General features: G+C 36.4%; 1 protein-coding gene across 1 annotated transcript; it reads left to right on the top strand.

Annotated features, from left to right (window-relative positions):
- Positions 1-11710: 11710 nt before the first annotated feature.
- On the top strand, positions 11711-18157 carry LOC134678451 (ectin-like). The gene is made up of 2 exons (XM_063537026.1): positions 11711-11862; positions 16006-18157. Exons 1-2 carry the CDS (start codon positions 11860-11862, stop codon positions 17056-17058), a joined length of 1056 nt encoding a protein of 351 aa, XP_063393096.1. The 5' UTR covers positions 11711-11859; the 3' UTR covers positions 17059-18157.
- The last annotated feature ends 1354 nt before the right edge of the window (positions 18158-19511 follow it).

Raw genomic sequence — 19511 nt, forward strand, 5'->3', positions numbered from 1 at the left:
TCATCTCGTACAAACAGTACAATATCAAATAAGCGATAGGGTAGAAGTCAAAACAGCTAGTAAATCCGACCCCTTCAGCCACTTTCGCTACGTCTTACGTTACGTAGGCGAACAACGCGTGAACGCGGCGCGTCGCGGCGCGGCTAAATCAATCCTTTGATGCCCATAGAAGTGTCCTACGTAAGCGATCTCGTTGCGAACGCGGCGCGGCGCGATTGCACGCGAATGTCGAGCGGCGCGGCGCGGTGGCGGTGCGGCGAGCGGCGCGGCGCGGTGGCGGTGCGGCGAGCGGCGAGACGCGGCGCGGAAAAAACAAACCGTTGTTGCATATGGAAGTGTCCTAGGTGAGCGATTTTGACGCGATGGCGAAGCGGCGCGGCGCGGCGCGGAACGGGCGCGTTCAATTCATTTGATTTTTAGACGCGAATATGACGCGGCTAGAGGCGTGGCGTATATAAAATTAACGGATTTGATTAGTCCCGTTTGATTTCTTTATAATTTTTCCTGTAATCTATAGGCAGAAAACTAAAATATATTAAATTCGCGGAAAGACGCGACTATTGTGAGTTCGCTGTGACAAAGATTCGGCAAAGTAAATATTTTAATTATACTTGGTCAAGTAGAAAAAGGCGGCAAATTTGAAAAATGTAGGCGCGAACAATGATATTACATAACCATAGATAGGTTTTACTCATACTTGAGGAGCACAAAATATACTTCGATATTTTATTTCTGTGCCTACGAAGAAATCTGTTATTTTTGATTAAATTTTTCATTCCATCCTTCTTTGTCACACTCGTTGTTAAACATAAGGTCGTCTCTTTCTCTTTCGCGCACACCGAAAGAAGCTCGTTAGCACGCGCACATTTCTCGCGTGTCCAGCCGCGACTAAAGGCAACTTGTCCAATTTGTCGCAAGGTAAGCGCTTCAATTTTGGAACGCCTACTTATAACCTATCTTGAGTTATAAATCATTGGACGCGAAGGGATATCGTCCCATAGAAAATTTGGTTACATATCAGAATACCGAAAACTGATTTACCTAATGTCGAGTCACCTATGCTTGATTCACCTATTTTTAAATTACCTATCGATCATTTTACCTAAACATTGACTGACGTAAGTTTTTTAGTTTTGTATACCTAAGCTCAAATAACCTAATGGACGAAACACCTAATGCACGATATACCTAATGCACGTTTTGCCTACTGCACGTTTCACCTAAAGCTATTATACCTAAAGCACGAATCACCTATAGCTGATTTACCTAATGAACGATACACCTAAAGCTGATATACCTAATGAACGATGTACCTAAACTTGATTTACCTAATGGACGAAATACCTAAAACTGTTAAACCTATCGCACGAAATACCTAAAGTTGTTATACTTCCTGAACGAATTACCTAATGTCGATATGCCTAATGCACGGAATACCTAAAGTATAGTATAGTAAGTAAAGTATATACCTAGTATAAAATTCATATCATTTTGCCGAATGATCAAGTAGCAACTCCACCCAATAAATCGTATGATTTCATAACCTTACAGTAGAAACTGTTTGTTTGGATAACAACTTAAAAATACACTTTTTGAAACGCTACTTTTTAGGTACCTAGTAGAATGATTTTGTAAGTCTAGTACAATATTAGTTATCTTTTCTTACCAAAAACTTAATTTTTGTAAGTTAACATCATGACGATGAAATAAAAGTCGGTTTTGGCACTGTTTGGTCGCAGTTAACCTAACACGCTCCTCCTCGCTTTGCTCGTCGTCGCACCTATCTCGACACTGGCAAATGAATAGACCTTATATTATAATAAAAAATAGTAAGCCAATTGAATAAACCTAATAATATTTTACAAACAATAATTATATTTTTGACTCTAGCTATTTCGTTCATTAAGTGCATCGACTTCAGGTATTTCGTGCATTAAGGACTGTTCAATTTACTAAGCGGACATCAAAAATAGGTTCGTTTACGGATTTCTTAGAACAAATATATTTTTATTACGGTGAATACTTATTAACAATATTAAAATAAAGTAATATATTACACAAGAACAATACATTCAATTAGAACGGTAAAATTTCCGGACTTTAGCCCGGATTCGTCGCATAAGTATTTGCACATCGCTTTTTGACACTTTTCTACAAGCAGCAGACCACATCCGTTTAAATTCTGCCAATGTACTAGCTTCTCGGCCATCCTTCCGCAAGTGTCTCTTTACAATGGCCCAGTATCGCTCGATGGGGCGGAGCTCCGGGCAGTTTGGGGGATTGTCGTCTTTTTTAACAAAATCGATGTTTTTTGATTTTAGCAGCGTCACTGTGTCACCAGCATAGTGAGCACTCGCCAGATCTGGCCAAAACAGAGGGGGGATAGTGTGTTTTATATATAGAGGAAATAACCGTTTGGTGATGCATTCCTTTCTATAAATTTCGCCACCAATAGTTCCGGTTGCAAAATAAGACGTGCTTTTGAGCCCACAGGAACAAATTGCCTGCCATACTAGGACCTTCTTCCCGAATTTATCAATTTTTATGGCTTTATCGGAGTCTGGTACATTTTTTCCTACAACTTCATTATAATACTGAGGCCCCGGTAACGTACTGCAGTCAAACTTCACGTACGTTTCGTCGTCCATTAGAATGCATCGCGATATTTGTTTTGCAGCAAAATATCGTATAAATTACGGCACCTTTTTTTTGACCGTAGTTGCTGCTCGGCACTTCTCTTCGGCATTTTTTGCTTTTTATATGTCCGTATGTTATTTCTTTTCTTGATATTCTGTACGGTGCCGACGCTAATACCTTCTTTTTTTGCAATATCACGAACCGACATGTACTTTTTTGATTTTAACAGCCGCACGACATTTTCTTCCACATTTGGGTTTGCCGGGCCACTTCTCCGCCGCGATTTTGGTAGATCGGCGAGTGTATGATGCTCCCCAAATTTTTTTATGATTTGAAACACGGCCGACTTGGAGCATTTTAACTGATTCGCAATTTTCCGCATTGAAAATTGGCCTGTACACCATTTTTGCAAGATTAATTTGCGATCTTCAATATTAATTCGCTCCATCGTGAAAAATATTTTGACAACAATAAAAGTATACACAACAATTGATAGACTTATCTATGTTTAATTTATAACCAGCCATTATAATATCAGTCAGTTTTTATAATGAGGATTAATATTGAATAAAGTATGTCCGCTTAGTAAATTGAACAGTCCTTAGGTGTATAGAATTTAGGTATATCGTTCATTAGGTATGTTAACTTTCGGTAATTCGATCATTAGGTATACCGACTTTAGGTAATTCGTGCAGTAGGTATGTTAACTTTAGGCAATTCGATCATTAGGTATACCGAGTTTAGGTATTACGTGCATTAGGTATATCAACATTAGGCGTTTCGTGTATTAGGTATATTAGTTTTAGGTATTTCGAGTATTAGGTGTTTCAACTTTAGGTAAATCGAGCATAGGTATTCTGAGCTTAGGTAAACCAATTGTAGGTGAAACGTGCAATAGGTAATTCGTTCGTTAGGTGTTATGTGCTTAGGTTAATTGATCATTAGGTATTTAAAAAAATAGGTGAAACGAGCATAGGTGATTCAACATTAGGTAAATCGATTTTCGGTATTCTGATATGTAACCGAAAATTTGAATTTCGCTCCTTTTTTTTCTGACAAGTTTTGCTTGTTCAGCTATCCAGGCCATAACCGTTAAAAAATAAATCTGCTATAACTGTCATCGTAGTTTTGCTACTCGACGCTAAAATTACACTATGAGACAGTAGTGTGATTTCAACACACGTTTGTTTTGATTTTGTTTGTGAACAATGGCAGATATACAGGATATCGAATTGCTAATTAGTGCTGTGCAGGATCGTCCTACACTATTACCTCGTTTACATTCAGCCGAAGTGAGCAGGGAAGTGGGCAGGACGAGTGGGTAAACACGATACTTCTCATGCCACTGCCATTGCCACTCGCGCTGCCCGGCGCTCCCCAAAATGGCGATTTTTTGTGTGGAAGTCAAAGGACCGGCAGCGCGAGCGGCAGTGCGTGTTCAACTGTTCACATTCTGCTCCGTTGCTCATTAAGTACTCGCCGAGCGCCTGGAGGAGACGTGTGTTGTCGTTTTTTTTAAATCGGCAAAAATGCCGGAATGGAGCTATGAGATCCTATTACCTACCACACCCGGTATAATATACAAAATACATAAAAAAATAATTATTAACAAAAAAATTTGGTACTTACAAAGTTCTATTACGATGGAAGGATATCATCCACCATCGTCTACGACGAACTTTCTTTTTTAACCGACTTCCAAATCTCAAAGAAGGAGGTTATCAATTCGGTTGTATGTTTTTTTTTATGTTTGTTACTCCATATCTCCGTGATTGCTAGACCGATTTTGAAAAATCTTTTTTTTTATTGAATGTATATGCATACAGATTGGTCCCGTTTTTGTCAAAACCCAGTTCTGATGATGGGATCCATGAGGAATCGAGGGAACTCCTCAAATCTTCAAGGCCTATAGTGATTTTTGGGTTTTTATCAACAAATCAAGCATATACATCCAAAAAAGTGACATTTGATGAAATGGAACTGCTGATGATGATCAGAACGGAACTCTTCAACGACGCATAGTTCACGTTTCGCGATTTTTCCTCTTCGTTATGTTTGTTAAGCAAGTTAAGTTTTTAAGCCCCATTTTTGTCAAGCTCGAGTTCTGATGATGGGATCCATAAGGAATCGAGGGAACTCCTCAAATATTAAAGGCATACGTATAGATTTTTTTGTATTTTCATCATAAAATCAAGCATTTTCATTAAAAACTGTCGCATTTGATGAAGTGCAACTGCTGATGATGACCAGAACAGAACTCTTCAACGACGCATAGTACACGTTTGGTGATGATACGAATTTCGATTTTGACTTGGACTGGGACCCGGACTCGGACCCAGAACCGGACTCATACTCGGATCCGGTTCGGACCCGGAGCCGGACCTGGACTCGGACCCGGACTCGCCGCACTGCACCGCATGCGCCGTTAAGTGGGTTAGGTTAGGTTTGAACTGCGATCCTCACAGAACCGAACAAGGGTTAGGTTAGGTTAGAACTGCGAGCCTTACAGAAACGAAATGCTAGGTACTTGAAAAGTGGGTTTGATTAGGTTCGACCTGCGATCCTCACAGAACCGTACTGCTATCAGAGAAGTGGGTTAGGTTAGGCTAGAACTACGACCCTTACAGAAGCGAAATGCTAGTAGAAAAGTGGGTGGTTTTACCTCCTTTTCTACATGGTGTACCATCTACAATAATCTTCCACCGGCCCCCACAGAAGTCGGTTTTTTTTTCTTAAAAATTATTTGTATTCGATATCTTTTTAAATATCGAACATAATTGCGTAGGTATCCCAAAACGACAGCGCGGCCGCTGTAATTATTTCGACGTCTGCCATTGCCGAAAGTTGAAAGCGAAGTGAGTGTTAGGGCAGTATGTAAACATACACTCCTCTCGATCCTGATGCTGCGGCAGTATTTAGGGAATTATTACCGGCAGCGCGAGGGGCAGCCGCAGGGGCTGAATGTAAAAAAGGCATATATTATGGGACAAAAGACATAAAAACTATCACAACCGGTTATCACTACCAATTCGTAGCCACAGAAATAAAATATGGGAGTATTTTTTGTGCTCCTCAAGTATGAGTAAAACCTATCTATGGTTTATAATATCATTGCCGCGAATGGGTAAATTTGGCCGAAATATTTGGAACAACAAGTAAGTTCTTCTAAACACATTTATTATTCATTATTATTTTTATATTCTCTGTATAGGATGTTGTTGGAAATACAAATTAAAGTTTTCTGTTGCTTGTGCCGTGCTGTAGCATTAAATCTTCTTTGCGGATTTTGTTGTGAAGTTCGCATAGGCTTCCCGAAAAGATGTCCATTTGTAATACAGAAACTGTAAAAGATTTTATCTATGTGTGTTTTCCAATTAATGTTTTCGTCAATATTTATAACGAGTAGATTACAGTTTTTTTATAGGTAGAATTGGGTTGTTTAGGTAAGTAAAATTAACATTTAATGGACTCCGCTGATGGGGTCGGATTTGGATTAAATTTGTCTTTTTTAGATTTAGTTGTAGATTATGGTCGGTGAGCCATTGTAACATTATCAAATAGGTACTTATTGTAAAAAATATTTAGAAAGAAAATGGCGATATAATTTCAATATAGTGTCCAACTGAAATCTTCTTTTGCAAGAGTTCTGCTTTGATTCGGTTGACTTGATTTATAAATAAATAAATAAATAAATATTATAGGACATTTTTTACACAAATTGACTAAGCCCCACGGTAAGCTCAAGAAGGCTTGTGTTGTGGGTACTCAGACAACGATATATATAATATATAAATACTTAAATACATGGAAAACAACCATGACTCAGGGACAAATATCTGTATCATCATACAAATAAATGCCCTTACCAGGATTCGAACCCGGGACCATCGGCTTCATAGGCAGGGTCACTACCCACTAGGCCAGACCGGTCGTCATCAATATCTTCGTACTCTTCGTAGTTCTTGATTTTTGTTAACCTATCTGCTGTTCATTTTTCACTTAATACATCCAAAACGGCGTGGACACTTCGTCGCCCAATGAACCGATTTATTTTCGAGTGCCACCCTTCTAGATTATTTGTAGTCCTTTTTGTTCATCGCTACAGCAAAACACTTTTGGAAAATCGCTTTGGTCAAACCATTGCCTGTTGAAGTATCTATTAAATTTTTCATTTCTGTGCCTTTGGTGCTTTTTTTCATTACCTACGTAGGCAAACAGGCAAATCCCTTGTTTACGAAAATCGCGGGCAGGCGTGCTAGGCCACCACAGCGTGCTACATGCCTTTTTTTGACAGGTGAACGTATTTTCAGTTTTTTTTGCCTTTCGCAATAATAATCGGTTAAAGTTGTAGTAGCACAACTTTATTTTAATGTTTGGGAAGACATTTTGAATGCCTTTTATAGCCGCCCTCTCAAAATCTAATGTAACCTTTTCAGGCATCCATGATGGAAACTGTGAATCTGAATAGTGTTTCATACGTTGGGTTCTTTTTATTTACAAGGACAGCAAAATTTAAGGGTATATTTATTTGTGTTTCTTCATCATAGCCATGCACAGAATACAGTTGTTTGAAGGATTGCGGGCATGACTTGAATGGGCTAGTTTATCATCCATAATCTCACAATACTTCAAGTAAGTATTCACGGTACACGCATACCCATCCAGACGCAAACGGATGACACTGGTGTGCGCTCGTCATTAGTGCATTGAGCATCGTCTGTGCATAATATAATATAAAAGGCCTAATGATTTTTTTTATCCCTTTTCTAGTCGGGTATTGTTTATGGTTATTTTTTCATTATATTGGACAGTGGACACGAGTGTAGACAATATGATCGACCTTAGATTATGTGTGTACTGGGTAAATTTAGTCGCTCGTAACGGATGACAACGTCTGTGGTGTAAAGCAAAGAACGAGGCGATTAACTTTCCTACGCTCTATGAAGCTAACATGTGCGCACTGCTCACTAGGAAAAAAAGTCGGCGGCATTCGTCCTTTCATAAGACTAACGTCGAAAGTCGGTTGCAATTACGTCGCCCAAGAAGAGACCCCATTTAGCGAAACAAAATAATTCTGTTCCACCACCTGGTTTTATTTATGGTGTGCCATAGTATATACGCACCAGCTCACTCGTCCCGAATCGCAGCAATAGATTACATGAATTACGTTATGAATTACTGTCTCATCCACCCCATTCGCCAGATTTGGCTCCGTGCGATTTTTTCCAATTCCTCAACTTGAATAATTGGCTCCGCGGAAAGAAAATTGCGTCCAATGTAGAGGTCACTGCCGCCACAGAAACATTTGCAACATTTTTTCCTGTAATTGCAAGTACGTTTCCAAGAGTAAACTTCATGCAACAGGCAAATGGAAGTAAATGACAGTGAGTATGCACTTTTGTCTCAGGCGATAATACCGCATGGCACGATTGTTCCTTGGATCATTCTAAGCTGATTTAATGCCCTAAGCCACGAGCTTAATGGTGCTCCCGCACTGGCTGTTAAATAATGTCATAAAACATTGTGTTACAGGGACAACTTATTAAAACACTATCAATAGTATAATGTTATCCCTGTCAGATGTCTTAATATGTGAGACCACCATAACTTATGGCTACCCCACAAAAAGGGCAGGCGGCTATGGCGGGTCTAGTTTGCGCCCTGTTTCTACCAACTTGTAGCACTCACGTGAAGTTTATTATTATTTTCGTATTTTAATAACAAAACTTCCGTGAGACACAGACATATTAAATATATTAAGAACGGGTCACTCACGTATTTTAAATCGAAAAACGCTCGACATGTTTCACTCCGTACCGAGGAGTGTCATCAGGAGCTTGCGTTTACGGTGACGGACCGGCGCAGACTGCGGGCCGCAGCTCTCCGTGCCCGATGACTCGGCGCAGGCGCCGGTGGCGGCAGGGGGAGCGAGAAACTACCCTCGTTTATGGCATTATTGTCAAATGATGGGTTGCACACACAACACTCACTACGTCATTCGCTAATGGAACGGAGTGAAACATGTCGAGCGTTTTTCGACTTAAAATACGTGAGTGACCCGTTCTTAATATATTTAATACATTTTCGTATTATTTAATTATGGACGACGCATTGATTTATGAATAAAATCATTACCATCATTAAGGTAAAGGTATTTATCTTTACCTTAAATTTTCATACAAAAATATGGATATTTGCGCAAAAAACCAAAATAAATATTTTTTTGTCACAAAGTGGTGTGATTTACATTAACCCTTTACCATCAGGCTAAGGGATATATATTTCCCACATACGGCACTTCAAACATTTGTGTTCTATTTTCGATGAGTACGTCTGACATTCGATTGTCATTTTTGAAATTACAGCCTGGTAAAGGGTTGTCAATGCCACCGCGAGCAACGCGCTACTAGCGTAGCCGATAACCCGGGAAAAACCGTATGTAGAGGAAGGCGCCTACGAACAGAGACCCCACCTAGTGGTTCGCTGGCAGTGAATGTGTTAAATAAAAATTATGGACAGTTTAGCCCATTTTCTCAAAATTTCCTTTTTCATGTAACTGATTACGAATGGGCTATATTGTATTTTCTTTATTTAGCGGTCCCATATTGAGATTATAAGGCAAAAAAATAATGACAAAAAATTTCCCATTATTATCAGTTTTTCGCATTGATCATTTTTTGTATGAAATATGTTTAAACTGTAACTACTGTATTAATGGTTAGTTGGCTAAGCCGGTTAAAGTTACGATTAAGGACATAAAGATAGACAATCAAATGAAATTCCCATTTAGCATAATTTGTAGCATAAAATACATATAAAATACCTATATGTTTTCTTATAATCTACACCAAACGTTAGCATTTCTTATCGTGGATTTAAAATTCGGTCACAACGAAGGTTCTGTGACGCAAGAGCAGCGTCTTCATTGTTTTCTCTCGGTTATAGTATCAGCTTAATCTTTATTGCACTTAGTTCAAGTGGCTAAATTGATGCAGATAGTGTTGTACAATGAAATATCCTTGCGTATTACCAAGATGTCCCTTGGCGGTAAGAATATCTTTTTTAACAATTTTTCATTTAATTTCCTCCCTAATTTAAACTACTTTATATTAGCGTTTCGTTTGTGGTACCTAGATCATTCATAAAATACTAACTTGTGCTTATAAAATTTACAGTAATAGATACAGTTGGTTTTGTCACGATTTTGTTTTATGAGTAAGACCACTCTTAACAATAAGTTCTGAAAAATATATATTAATTTTATGTAAGTGTAGTTATTTTAATTGTCATCATGTGAGTAGGTACGAGTAAATCGTTCCACGTAATCGTAGTTATACCGTATCTAAACCCGTTATCGAAGTATTTCGATAAGAGTTACTCATATCGCTTAGCGTAGTAGGAACATAATTTTTTTTTTCATTTTAATTTATATATTAATTTTAGGTCAGAACTATAATATACAATAATATAAAAGTACTTTACAATACGGTAGAGGATACTTATGGGCTATTAAGGAAGGGTACGAGACTTGAGATTTGTTTTACCATGATAGATCATATGTATGAAAAGTATTGGCATCCAAGTGATCCCAATACTTGTTGTCACGGGATAAATTATTCCCTTTCTATTATTCTTTATCCTGTGGTATTTGCTCGCAACGTCCACCTTTTTCTAGTTTCTCTTGCCACCGGGTTCAAGAGGTGGCGGCATAGCCAGATACTTGTTTATTACCCCATGTAACTGGCCGGGTTTTACAAAACGTGGCCTTACAATGGCTAGCTCAAGTTTATGTTATGATACCTAAAATATTAATGTACCTACGAGTATCTAATACGTATTTATTTCTCTCTCATATTTTTTATTTCTGTGTCCAACACGGGAATGATTTGTAAAGCAGGTAGGCATTTAAAACACATTAACAATCAAAGTAGATTCTAGCACATCATTCATGAATAATCCACAATTTCTTTCTTGTAAAGTATTTGTGCCGTATTTTTTATTGTATCTTCTACGATAAATTTAAGTGCTACGGTCTTACGTCGTACGGTACTACGTTACAGTAATGGTGTTTTGGTGTAACGTAAAATGCTGGTGTTAATCTATTAGACACCTATATTAAGGGCCTACCCCACGACAATGACCTTCTAGATGAATCTCTTAGGTTTCTAATGTTTTTTGTAGCTTATTATATGAACAGCAATGGCTTTAAGCAATATAGTATCCCATATTTACTACAAAGTTCATTGTCTTCGAGATATTTGGCATCAAACTTGAACAATTTTAGGGTAAAAAAAATTGTTTTCTGGCCATAACTTTTGTGTCAATTAGTTTAAATTAAAACCCTGGACAGGTCTTTAGAGACGTCAAAGACGAACCCAAATATGTAAATTTTGTACATGCAAGATCCTTCACTGCAAACTAGATACAAAAAAAAGTGTTTTTTTTGGACAATGTATAAAAAATCATAAAAAATAAGTATTCATATCTCTCAAAATCCGGTGGATAAAACCGGAGCTAAAAGATAGAAAAACCAATAATCGTTTGTCTCATAATTCTATCTGTAGTGCATAAAAAGGAGATACGATTCAAAATTTGACAAAAATCGATGAAAACCTCGAGTAGCCCCTTAACGTAATCAACGTATTATATTCTATATATCTTTTTTCTATTTATCATAATATTTGTGAAGGTAATATATTATTATTTAGTTTATAAGCAGATTTATGTAGTTTGGTTTTTTAAATTAATTAATATACTTTTCTCTCCATACCAATTGTATGTATCTCTGTTGGACTTTGGTTGACAGAAAATGCCATTTAGCATTAAGTCCTTCATTTGTACATTATTATATTACTTACTTAAGTATAAACATACTTAAGTTAAAATAAATAAAAGAATAATATGATTGACTAAGAGAGAAGTCAGTGCTGGCAAATAGGAATTAACAAATCATTATCAAAAATTTTCGAATGGCGCTCTAGATTTGATCAAAAATTACACAAAATCCGACATATCTGTTTTTTGCACTTTTCATTCGAAGTTACTAATCTGCTGTGATAACGCAACCAAATGTTAGTGGCAGTACTTCGTTGAACTTGACGCCAACGAGGATAATAACATAACTGGGCCATAACAATTGGCCAGGATCTCTGGTGACACGACAGGCATTACACGTCTGATCGCATTATAAACTTACTGGACAGTGCCGGGCACCCGTATAAAATGGTATTATTCTTTTATGTAATATAATAGTTACGTAGTTTCAGCTATACCGTATATAAGTATATTCCACTAGTTGAAGTCTACATGTTCAATAATAATTAATTATGTACTCATTAAAAAATAGTTAATAGTCTCCGTGACGTAATCTGGATAATTTTATACGATAACTAATTCAGATAATATGTAAAGGCAAATTAAGAAGCGAATTTCCTTCCCTACTGTTTGCAAAAAAGTTTTGTGTAAAATTCATTTATTAACTTGTAGTCCGAATTTCATGAAAATTAGCAACTTGGATGGGAGTTGCGCGGACTAGAGTATTGCTAAGTATGTTTGAAATCTTGGTATGATTAAATTAATATGGTTTTTAAAATTAATATTCGTATTTATTCTATTATTTTATTCAAACAGTTGTTTTTTTTCAATATTACTTTGTGTTACGTTAAGTAGGTAGGTACTTAAGCAATTCAAGATTACCCGTAGTTCTAGACGGTATATCTCTCTGTCCATCTGTCTGTGGATTAGCTCAATGACCATTAGCTGTTAAATATTGGTTACTGGTACATTACATACATTAAACATGTTGATTAAATTATAAAATAAAAATTTTGTGTAATAAGGGTATTTTATGTAAATACCGGGGGTCTAAAAGTTCCCCATCAACCAGTTAAAACCGGCCAAGTGCGAGTCGGACTCGCGTTTCAAGGGTTCCGTACATTACACAATATTTAACAATTTATTTTGTAATGTAGTGAGTGAAATGTCTTTAAAAACTAAGTAATTAAGTCCGACTTACGCTTGACTGCATATTTTTAATAGGTTTTCCTGTAGTCTATAGGGTACCTATTTTTTTTTTATATTTTAGACCCAGTAGTTTCGGAGATAAGGGTAATGAACAGACATCGTACATTTTCCAGCATTTTGGTGCAGCGGAGTGGTGTTAACGAAATTGGTATAAACAATTTCAACCCTAATGATTAGCGTTAGTTACGTTACCATTTCACACCACTCTGCTGCACCAAAAATGCTGGAAAATGTACGATGTCTGGTAATTAATGATAATTATTTGCCTGTTTTCTTAAATTACTTCTGAACTATTTATCTTAAAATTATAAACAATATTTATGTATATGAGATCCTCACAATGAGTTCTTTCATTTGATATACAACACGATATAGTTTGCAAGTCTTTGTTTCTTAATTGTTTCATTTACCCAAAAAAGTGCCCTCTATGTTTAAAATTCATTTATTTACATTACATGTCCCTCTTTGGGTCACAGACTTACATATGTGTACCAAATTCAACTTAATTGGTTCAGTAGTTTCGGAGAAAATAGGCTGTGACAGACGGACAGAGAGACACACAAGTGATCCTATAAGGGTTCCTCCTTTTTTTCCTTTTGAGGTACGGAACCCTAAAAAGGATGGTTTTCGTAGGTGTAGCTTAATTGTTGACTAAAATCCCCATAAATGTTTAGGTACGCATAGGTACTTTATTTTCATAATCATTCGGTTTCGCAATAAAATTGTAACTAACAAAACATTTGCGATAAGATTATAAACGGAACCTTTGTGAATAATAAGCTTATCCAAACGGGAGTGGTGATTAAATAAAATATGTAGGTGCCTAAACATTTTTTGTAATGTTAAATTTATTATTATCCCCGGAGTTACACATGACGTGTAAAAACATTGTCATACGAAAAAAAAATTTTTAAGCGATTAATTCTTAAATACTTACGGCGATATTTCAAACATTTGTTCGCCATATATTTTAATTTTTTGACTTATAGGCATCGAAGGGAAAGCCCCATCCGGCATTCAGCCACGATTGAAAATTGCGTAAAAATATTTTAATGGCTATTAAATTAATCAAAGTAAATATTTTTAGACATAAACAAAAATATGAAATTACAAATGTCAGTATTCTAAAAGTAAAACTCATTTATATAATATCTACTTTGGTTCGTATGAATTACAGTATGGCCAAAAAATATCTGCAGAGATTTTGACAGCCCATGCAGTGCAAGTGTTATTCTAAACGTCAAACTTCTACGAAATTATGACATATTAAATAACACGTGCACTGCGTGAGCTATGAAAATCGCTCCAGCCTTTTTTGGCCTGACTAGTGAGTTGTGACATACTTACCTAATAAAAAAATCAAATCCTAAGTTAAACTCCTTTGACCAGCGAATAAAAATAAATCAAATGCTAAGTTGAACTCCTTTGACCAGCGTGTCACCAAAGTGAAGTTTTCTCAAATGTGTCTTTCCGACATAGGTAGGTATACTGGGTCAAGCAAATCTTGTCAGTAGCAAACGGCGGCAAATTTGAAAAATCGCGGGTTAGCAACACTGTGTTCGAATAATTCGAAAATCGCGTGTCATCTGTGTTTTATCTGTGGAATGTGGATCGCGAATGACAGCCATCATCTTTGTTTACAATCTGAATCGATTCTATTTAAAGAGATATTTCTGCTGTATCACCATTAAATACCAATATGTTAAATAAGATTGTGCTTAATCAAAGCTAAGGTGCCTACAGTGCCAACTGAGAAATCTAATAAAATATTAAAATCCAGTAGGACATCTACCTGCTGAAGCAATGATTTTATTCATTACATTCTTGTTTAACGGCATAGTCCACTTCTTATTTTGATTTTGAGATTTTCAAATTAGTTAATGATTTTTATCAACGTCACACACCGCTTTTAAATTGTCCGTCCATACCATTTAATAACAATTTCAAACATTTTCAATAGAGATTCAGCGAATGACAATTTGAATTGACGTACGTAACAGGGCGCGCTCAGCGGAAAAAGAAGTTTTGATTCGATGTACATTGTACATTGCTGCTTTTCTTAGCGCAATACTACTCTTTGAGTGTTGCCCTACTTTAGTTTGCTTTACATTGCTACTGACAAGATTTGCTTGACGCACTATACATACTTATATTATTATACTCTTTGTTTCCGACAGCTCAAGATGACAAAATAGGCTCATTTTTCTTACTTTCATTTTACTCATCTACATTCTGTATAAATAGTATAAATGAAACATCCTCTTTTTAATTAAAATCGATGAAGAAGTATTCCATTATCATAAGTATTGGATCGCCCCTCGTAAGTCGAATGATGTTTGTTTTATCGATTCAATGTTGACTGGTCGGTGATTAAATAATGCCAGTCGTGAAGGCACCTCAAAAAACAAAGCGACATATGCCCCCAGTATAAGACCCCCGTCCTCGGAGTAATTAACAATGGAGCCGCCATTAACAGGCGTTCCCCTCTGTCGAAAATAGGCGGCCAATGGTCAACCACATGTCAACCATATGTATGGACTGACGTTTATCTGACATGACGTACCTATACATTTGATGTATAGGTACGTCATGTCAGATAAACGTCAGTCCATAAACCCCGCAAAAAACGGCAGACTATTTAGTACCGAAAATTTTAGACATGGCGTCTCCGTTGGTTATATCCTCCAAGCCCCCGTCTGACTTCTTAGGCTCACTTGCACCATCCCACTAACCCGGGGTTAAGCGGTTTAACCGTCAACCCAGTGTCAAATTGTACTGGTAACCATGATAACTCCAGGTTTAACCGGTTAACCCCGGGTTAATGGAATGGTGCAAGTGGGCCTTAGATGTATAACTGTAGTAAGCCTAAAATTACCTGGTTTCAGTGAAACCGATGTCACGGTCTTCGGCAAATTATTTTAGTTAGGTTTTTTTTCTCCTCTATTAAGCCTATTCTCTGTTGCACCCTAATGAAGCCTGGGGACCGTCATTAGGTGGGAAATTCTCTCCTAACTCAGCTCGTAGTAGAAGTTCAAGCCCAGAAAAGAAACTAGTAATTGATTCTCATAGTCCATATCTCCCAAAAACTACCTAAACATTACAAATTATACTACTTCTGCAAACAACAAAGATTTTATTATCACTATCGGTAATACTATACATACCGTGATAAATGATATCTTAATCCTGTATAGGTACCATGTAATTTATTGAAATGTTTACCTAAACGATACCGAAAAGAGGCCACAAGGAAATGTTATAAATACTTAAGGTTGGTTATAAATAACGCAAAACACGTAGGTACCTGAAATACAGTTTATCTTACAAATTTTCTTTATATTTCAGAGTAAATTATTCGGCTCTAAATCCAATGATTTTGAAAACGAAGCATTAGCAGTTCACAATGAATACAGAAGGGAACATGGGGCTCCTGCTCTAATACTGAATAAAGACATATGTAAAACGAGCCAAAAATGGGCCGAAGAACTCGCAAAAAAGGATCATATGCAGTACAGCCTCCATGAAGAGTACGGAGAAAACGTGTATTGTGGCTGGTCTCATGATCCTAATATAAAAATAAGAGCACGTGACTGTATCGACAAATGGTACAGTGAGATAAACGATTACTCGTTCGGCAAGGAACCCGAAGTACTAAACTGTGGTCATTTTACACAGATTATCTGGAAAAACACAAGGGAACTAGGAATCGGAAGCGCTAAGAGTAAATCGGGCAAGCTTTACGTGGTGGCGCATTACTTTCCTCCAGGAAATATCAGTAATCAATTCGTTAAAAATGTTTTACCACCTGGCGCTTTACAATTTAAATCAAATACAACGAGCGGTATTGCCCGGAACTCGAGTGGATCACCACTGCCTAGCCAGAGGAATAGTAAAAATATTGGTGATATTGCGTCGGATTTAGTCAGTAAATTTAAAAGTACGTCTGTGTCTGGTGACAAATTTGAAGAAGAGTTTTTGGCAGCTCATAATATGTATAGAAAAAAACATGGTGTCCCTCCTCTAGAATTAAGTAAAAAGCTGGGTAAATATGCTGAAGAATGGGCAAAAACTTTGGTGAAAAAGGGACGAATGGAACATAGAGATCAACAGGAATATGGTGAAAATATTTTCTATGCTTGGTCTTCGGACCCTGACTTTGTCGTATCTGGGAAAGATCCGGTAGAGAAGTGGTACAGTGAAATAAAAGATCATCGTTTTGGCAGAGAACCTACTGACTTAGGATCTGGGCACTTTACGCAAGTTATATGGGAAGATAGCAAAGAAGTAGGCGTCGGCATGGCGAGGTCAAAAGACGGTCATGTGTATGTCGTGGCAAACTACAGCCCGCCAGGCAATATAATGGGCAACTTTTCAAAAAAGGTTCGCCCGCCTTTGTAATGTTCCTGTTTATTATAACATAACTTTTCAAAAAAGTGCGCACTGCCTTTATTAAGTTTCGTATTACTAAAACAATAAATTTACTATTTAAAAGTAACTTTGCTTCAATTATTTACGATTAATTATGTTTATTATTTATTCATACAGTTATAGATTTAGTTTTTTTGTGTGCTTTGACATTGACACCATTGTAGGTATTTTTTAATGCTAAATATTAATAAAAATCAATGTAAATTATACATTTACCTTGGGTTTTTTTTAGGTATCTATACTTACTTAATATTGTGTAGGTAGTGAGTGTTAACATAAAATTCAAGAGAAAATAATTAATATTATGTATGTACCGACATGTTGTTGTAACATTATTTAGATTTATGTAAGTAGTATAATACATTGACTCTTTAACCTTTTTCTACCCCTAGTGGAGCCGGTAATCCCATGAATCTGCATACCTACAGTCCTTGCTTTTAAATATATAGTGCACCATATCGTCCTATTACTGCAAATCCCTATTAAGTGACTTTATGACGAAAGTGGTTTTATTAGACCGTTAGAATTAATATTTCAAGCTTTACAAACTGGTAAAACCCATTTTTTGATACTACCTTTCGTTCCGAAGATAGGTCGAGCGTAAGGCAACATATTGATGATTTGGTAGCATTATGTACTGGAAGTAATTGAAATGTGTATGATAACACAATGATTCATGTGTTCTCCTCCATGTATAAACTGTTACCAGGTTTTAACGTGTCTTTGCATAATCATTTTCTGAAATTATAACCGTTGTATATTCTAAAAGTAGCTTCTATGTATACATATATATATGGTATTTGCGTAAAAGATTATCCAACAAATTATTTATTTTATGCCAAGCTAAATATACTAAACATCTTTATATTGTTTTGTCTGAAGATCTACAGTATTCATTAAACTGCAATATTTTTCTGCCAAATAATCTGTACAGTGACTTAGTATATAGGTTTTGCATGCAACTTTATTCCAATGTTAACATGTAGTTGTATAGGCAGACCCTACTAAGTGCGTTTAATACTAGCTTCACACAGTAGCTACCTTAAAGTATATATAGCACGTAGTAATAATTTATTGGTATTTGTAAAGAATAAACTGAAATTTTATCAATGTATCTTGGTTATTTAATCATTTTAAAAAAATGCTACAAAAAAGTTAACAATCGTCTTCATTACTGCCGGATACTGATGCTGCAACATCCGGAACTCGGTTAATAACATCATTGTCGCAGTTAAGCGATCGAAATCAACCATTATATTCTTCAGGAATGACGCCTTTATCGCAAAAACTGAGTAAATCCTTTTTCTTTGCTGCAGAGATCGCCGAAGGTTTATCGTACATTTTTTTCTAAAGCCAGTTTAAGAAATGCTTCAGAAGTTGGGGGTGGTTCCACAGAGTTGGGATGCGTTGCGTTGGTACCTTGTCTTGTCCTGTACCGAGAGCCAGATTAGCGAGTCGCCGTCTTGCGAGATGATACCGCGGCCCTGGTATCAAAGTTCCAATAATTTGCAGATGTGTCTTAGCTAAAGTACACATATGTTTGAGTCGCCTTTGACGCATTTCATTTTGTTTATTTAGCCAGAGGCCTTTATTCCCATTGAAGTCCTATCTTTTATTTTTTAATATTATAGCTTCATCTAAACGTTTGTAGCCGAAAAACTCATTGTATTTAAATTCTTAGTTAAAAGTCTTAGTTAAAGTACGTATTAAGTCAATCAAGTAAGTAGTTATAAGTCAATCTAGGTATGTCATCTATAGGAAGGTCATAGCGATTTTAGTATTATAATAACAATGTCCAATAATTAATAAAACGACCCTATGGAGTGATTTAAGACTTTACTGAAAATAGCGGCCCGGCACATCGTATGCAGAATAAATTAGGGAGAAATCGTTCGAAATCATAATAATGTGGGGTATCATTATTATAACCGCATTGGCACAAATCTCCTGTTTAAATATAATTTTCTTTATCTAGATCTATAACCCAAATTTGGAGAATATCATGAAATAGTTGGGACTGTATGAATCCAGGAAGTGACAATTTAAAAATCGATTCCTTTATACTGGTCACCTGTAACAAATTTATGAATATGTAGCAATAACCAAATATGTAGGTATATCAATAGTGTCTTGCGTAAAGAAATAAATTCTTTTCTAGAAGTGGTTTTCCACTGTTTTGAGCCATAAAGTTATCTACATTGAAGCGTACCTATAGTTATACAAAATTTTCCAATACGCATGGTTAAATAATGTATTATCGTCAGTTTTCATCATCTTTCCGTAAATTTTTTATTAATAATTTCTGCTTTTAAATTGAAATTAAAGCGTGAGACTCTTTCACTTAAAACAAAAGAAAACCATCAATGACATATTATGTCATAGATAAACAGTAGATTAAAGTCAATAATGAATCAAACAAATCT

Source organism: Cydia fagiglandana, chromosome Z (genome assembly GCF_963556715.1).
Source record: "Cydia fagiglandana chromosome Z, ilCydFagi1.1, whole genome shotgun sequence".
Classification (NCBI taxonomy): domain Eukaryota; kingdom Metazoa; phylum Arthropoda; class Insecta; order Lepidoptera; family Tortricidae; genus Cydia; species Cydia fagiglandana.